Source organism: Phalaenopsis equestris, unplaced genomic scaffold (genome assembly GCF_001263595.1).
Source record: "Phalaenopsis equestris unplaced genomic scaffold, ASM126359v1 Scaffold000136, whole genome shotgun sequence".
In the NCBI taxonomy this organism is placed as follows: domain Eukaryota; kingdom Viridiplantae; phylum Streptophyta; class Magnoliopsida; order Asparagales; family Orchidaceae; genus Phalaenopsis; species Phalaenopsis equestris.
Window position 1 is genome coordinate 392,769 of NW_018164578.1, and position 6,000 is coordinate 398,768.

The 6,000-nt window shown below is 32.1% G+C and overlaps 1 protein-coding gene across 3 annotated transcripts in view; it reads left to right on the forward strand.

Annotated features, from left to right (window-relative positions):
• The window catches only part of LOC110021625 (NAC domain-containing protein 10-like), a 38,386-nt gene extending 37,583 nt beyond the window's left edge, over positions 1-803 (forward strand). For 2 of the 3 annotated variants that reach the window (XM_020720187.1, XM_020720188.1), the window contains exon 6: positions 324-803. In XM_020720187.1, the coding sequence (XP_020575846.1) occupies positions 324-377 (54 nt within the window). In that variant the 3' untranslated portion in view covers positions 378-803. The remainder of the gene's footprint in view (positions 1-323) is intronic. The other variant, XM_020720186.1, reaches the window with a different exon arrangement.
• The last annotated feature ends 5,197 nt before the right edge of the window (positions 804-6,000 follow it).

The following is a 6,000-nucleotide window of genomic DNA, read 5'->3' on the forward strand; positions in this document are numbered from 1 at the left end:
ATTCGAAATAAATTTTCTTTTAATTGGTGATCCATTTAAAAATTCTTTGACTATGAGATCTAATCTTTGGGAAAGGAAAGGCTTGATGAATGTTTTATCCTGCTATAAGAATATCATAGCTATGTGCCATGTTGTCACACCTCACACTGGATTAAATTCTAACAAATGGTCGGCTTAGTAGGTTAATGTGCTCTTAAAACTTTTTTTTGAATAAGATATACACCTTGTAAAAGTAGTGGCATTTCAAAGTATTATGATTAAAACGAATAATATCTCATTCTATAGAACCAGCATCAGTATTGATTGAGTTCCCTGCCCTTCAGGACTTGCAATTCGGTTCTCAAGAAAGCATCATGAGCTGGTTGGACCGCATTTGATGATTGGTATGCGGCTGATGTTTTGGAATAGCACGAAAATCATCTGATTAAGGCCAAGTTTTGCGTTCTGCTTAGGATTTTGATGATTCTCAGAAAAGTTACTGAGGCCAAATTTTGAGCTCATAATTCAGCACTTTCCCGAACCATCAAGCTCTTATTCATATAGCATGGTAGCTGAGAATACCATCTATAATTCAACTTTGTAAACTGGCATTAGTTATTCTATTCCATGTTGCTGAATCAGAAAATTCTAATGCCTAGGAAAACTTGTTTTGCAAATCAATGGCTCTTTCATTGTTTTTTCAGTGGTCAGGCTGCAATGGCTATTCCCTGTAGGACTTTTGTATGTGAACAAACATGTTTTTAATGTTTTCTCTCTATCCACTAACTTTTGTTTGAAACTTGTATTTAAGTTGAAATGGTTTTATTAAAGTATTTAAGTTGAAATGGTTTTATTAAACTAACATCCTAGTAGTGTGCAATATAGCCTTTTTCATTTAGAATAGAATTTGTTTGATCACACCAAATGCTCGTTACTGGAAACTGGCTTTCAAATGCTTGATAATTTGTTTTTATCGTTAGTTTGGTATATTCATTGATGTTTTGCTGTTTACAAAAGGGGACAACCCTCGGTTAATTGTGTTTAAGAATCATATGAATCATAAAGAAATGGGAGATTATGGTCCTTCGGCAATAAAACTGGATTTAACTTCTTGATATTAAATTTAGATCAGTTGACTAAGCTTGACATTCTGTTATTGCGTAATATAAAATGAAGAGGCCAGGGTTGAACCAACAGGGGAGACTTTGATCATCAGTCACATTATTGGTTTTATCTGAAGTATTTGTGGTGCTTTTATGAGTTGATTTTTAATTTAATTCCTGAATAATGTTGGTGTATACTATTTAGCTTTACGTAGCCTGGCTTGAACTAGGTGGCTTTATGTTTGATTCTTAAGAGCATAGTAGTCAACTATATCGGTATTGTTGATTTCGCCACGAAATTATGCATGGATTTTTATCCACAATTTAATTTTCTTGTAACTTAATATATATGATTCATTTTTATTGTTAATATTTTTTAAGGTTTATTTTGGATTTGAGAGGTTATTTTAGAAATCAATAAATTCATGAGATCGAAAGAAACGCCACGCTAGTATTAAATTTGCTACTCAAGTAACTACTTTTATGTATTTTATCTATAATACGTAATACATTGTAAAAATTTAAAATCAAATGCTAGAATTTTTAATAGTTAATCATAAATTAGTCTGATGACTAAACACTTGTTTTGATCTTTCCTTTGAACAGGCCTAATTCTCGCACAGTAGGAATGCAATTTTGGGTTTCAGGAATGTCTACAATTTTATGATCTGTTAATTATTGATTAGGTTGTTAGGATTATAAAGTGAATTTAGGGTTCATATTTATGCAATGATTTAAATTAATTGAAAATGTTGAAATTTAGAATAATGCGAAATACATAATTATTTTATTGATATGAACGGCGGTATAAATAATTCTTAAAGAATCCTTTAATAAGAAGAATAATAAAAATAAATAGCATAAAAAGAAAAGAAATATCATCAAATATCTCCAATAATCAAATCATATTAATTATTTGGTGATAAAGTAAATAATATAAAATAGAAAAGCCTAAAATAGAAAAGGAATTAGTTCCTAATCTAAGGAAATAAATATAAAAAAAGGAAATAAAATAACTCATTAATACAAGGAAATAATTTATTCTTAATAATTTCTCACGTGAATAAATTATTTCCTAGTATAACTCTTAACACTCCCTCTCAAGTTGAAACATGGTTGAAAATCACGTTCAACTTGAATTTGAAAACATCAAACAATGGGCGAGGAATATCCTGTAAAGTAGAACTTGAAGTCTTCATCCTGTACTGCAGTTGTCTTTGGCTGCAGTTATTTTCAGTGTCTGTAGGTAAGTGGAAGGTTCCTACAGATAATGTTGCAGGGGAGTTTGCAGGTAACTAGACAATAGTGGTCGCAGTTTCTGCAGTGTCTGTAGGTAGACAAAAAACTCCTAGTACTGCTGCAGGGAATTCGAAGGGAAGTTGACAAATTTGATTGTTTTTTACAACAGTTCCTGCAGTGTTTGTAGGCAGACTGAAAGCTCCTACATGTAATGATGCAGATGAATTTGCACGGAAGTAGACAACTGTGATTGTCTTTTGACTGCAGTTTCTACATTGCCTATAAGAAGAAAAATTCAGGCTTGATTGAATTTTGAGTTTTGTGTGCCCTGTGTTTCGGTCTAGAGAGAAGAAAAATGGGGGTTTCGACAGTAGAGATGAAACCTATGAAGATAGATTTTCTGGAGGTCGGCAGAGTCAAGCTTTCGGTTCAAGGGGCGGCCAGTAGACAAAACTTCCAGGGAGAGAAGGAGATAAAATCGTTTTTCCAAATACCAAGATGAGTGTCGCTCTCTTCCTGCACAGAGGATGACAGGAAGGGAGTCCGAAGACTGGTGGCTAGAGTATGAAATTTGGCTTTGATATCATGTTGAAATTAAGAATAATGTGGAATAAAAAATTTTTTCATTGATATGAACGGGGATATAAATAACCCTTACAAGAATCTTATAATAGGAAAAATAATAAAAAAAAATAACATGAAAAGGAAAGATATATCATCAAATATCTCCAATAATCAAACCATATTAATTTTTTGGAGATAAAGGAAATAACATAAAATAGGAAAACCTAAAATAGAAAAGGAATTAGCTCCTAATCTAAGTAAATAAATATAAAATAGAAAATGAAATAATTTATTAATACAAGGAAATAATTTATTCTTCATAATTTCTCACAAGAATAAATTATTTTCTAGTATAACTCCTAACAAATATTAATATTACAAGTCATTGTTGGACCTAATCTAATTTTTACAAGCAATAACATAATAATGAGGGCTTATTATGCATATGAGAGTGATAATAATGTTCATATTTGTGTTCAAAAATCATATGAGAATTAGTTTGGTAGGCCACATTCATATTTTCTTTCCAACATTCATTCAATCAAATTTTAGGAAATATCTTGGTTCTATCATGTTAGCATAATGCACCACATTTTGACATTAAATAATTTTCATGAAGTAATAGTTAAGCATGTATTGTCCTATTATTAGAATGACTGTCACACCACCTTATAGTGCAACACTGTCTTCCAAGATAATATAATTCCAACAATCGTATTTTCTTATGCAGGTTTATCACATTTAAAGCATTATAAGTGTTATTAACTTGCATGAATGATCAATCATGATTTTCCTTTCTTAAGTTATACATCATTTATAACATAACACATAACTAGGAATAAATAATAAAAAAAAAAGAGAGAACTAGGAAGATCAACATACAAGTTAAAACTATAAGAATAAATAAGACAATGTAAGAGTAGGTCCACTAAAAAAAATGTGATGATATTAAAGTAGTATTCATTATTTGAAGGTAGTCAAGAAGGAACAAATAAGACATTGGTGTTCCTCTTTTGCACCTTTAGTTATAATTGCGTAAGTTACAAATCACTCTTAAGCCACTTGCTAAGCAGTGGAGTTATAAACTTTTTGCTTAAAAAGTTGAATAACCTAAATAAAATTGGGAGAGTTTTTTTATTGATTATTATGCTAGCAATTCTCACTTATTTAAGCTCGACCAAGGTTTTTCTTTGTTGGATACATGGCACTTTTGTATAGCTTAGCTATATTCCACAACCCAAGTTAATTATTAAAGAGCACAAATTTTGGTAGAAAGCTCCCAATTTGACTCTCAAAATGATTGATTCTCATTATGGAGATTATAGTTATATTCTTTGGTTAAAGAGTGCTAGGTAAGTCATGCCAAATCTCATCGTAAGCCATATTAAGATATCAAACCAAATCTAAGCCACATGCAAGCCACTAAGTCATGCCAAATCTTCATGCAAGCCTCCACACCAATTTTAGCCTAAAGATATCTTTTTGGATTTGTTAAAAAGTGGTTAGGTAATTTAATGAGTCACCCAAATTCATGCTTAACTCAAATCCTTGTGATTAGGACTTGTCCACCCAAGCCCCCTTAAAGCTCAATCTTTATGATGGGTGAGTACAACATATTTTGATGACATATAATAAAAGTACCCAAATTGAGCTCAAACACATTTCTCCAAAATCAAGTCAGTGTACACATGGCACATTCCCATTATCTTCTCCATTCATCATCACCTTCTCATTTTCTATTTTCTATTGAAAGCTGATGTAGATTTGTTTTGCTGTTGTAGAATGATGACCACCTTCATTTGTAGTCTGCTGTAAGCTCCTCACCGTAATGCCCACGAAGTTGGCTCCAAGCTCCTTAAAGAAGTAGTAATCCTAAAGTCTAAGGTTCAAAAGGTTTTACTAAATGTGTTCTAAAGTTTTTGGTTTTGTTGTCATTCAAGCATTATGGGGGGATTAAGTTGATTAAAGCGACACCGATTAGGATCACACGGTTCCCTCATCCTGGTACCATTATTTTCTTTTAAATTTGCTTAGTCTAAATGAGTTGTTAAGCTCATTTAAACTGAGGAGATCTCATTAGCAACTATGGGTTATCTCATTCGAGTGACTCCCATAAATTCAAAAGGACGTGTTAAGCTTTTCATTTTTTTATTTTAAAAATATTGTTTAATTTTGAAAAATGGTTTCACTTTGAAAACAAAATTGGAACTGTGTGCTTCCAATTTTTCATGATATATATTAAAGCAAGAGTAAATTATAGTAATAAAATTTAATAATAAATAAACTGTACATGAGTACCTGGCATTTCTACTGTTGTTGTTCCTGCTACGTGGTTAGCTCATAAAGCAGAATATATTTGTCGGAAATTTAAATAAACTTCAAGGGAAATTAAGTAAAGCAAGGAAACCCAGCACGGAAGTAAAAAAAAATGAGTCATAAAAATCACAAGCAAAAGAAATTCGTAATCACATATGGAAGACCAGGTTTGGGTGTAAGGCATTGGTAAAAAGTGGGGGCTCAGAGCTGGACTGTGTGCTTCCCGACCTTGAATAGGAGCTACCAACCCAACATTCTATAGAGGGCAATCCTTAACCTCAATCCAAATGACTAACTATGGACTTTTATAAGTTTTCATATAAAACAACTCTTTGATTTTCATGCAAAAGATGTTGTACAAGTCTTTTTACGCAAAGTTCTTTTTAACATGCATAAGAGATTTTTTTTTATTTTGTAAATATTTTATAAAGTTGTGTATTCCACAGGCTAGTCACTCTAATCATTCTATAACTACTGGCAACCTAAGAGTTTCAGGGGCAACAATCCCACCAAGAGTCGGCGAATAGTATCATCGATTCTTTTCTCTCCCTTATTAAATGCCCTTGAGGTAAGAGATACTATTCTAATAATCTCACTTTGTATTCCTCATTTAAGCACACATAAGCAATGTTTTCATCTCCCTTGCCACCTAAACCCTAGAGTTATTCTAGTCTGGTGATCCATATGTGACATTAAAAAATGCCCAAATTGCCAGGAGGGTTTGAGTATAATGTTTAAGATCAAATCCCGGTGCATTGGGTTACACATTAGGTTAAGTCATTATCGGAGTTTCACTATT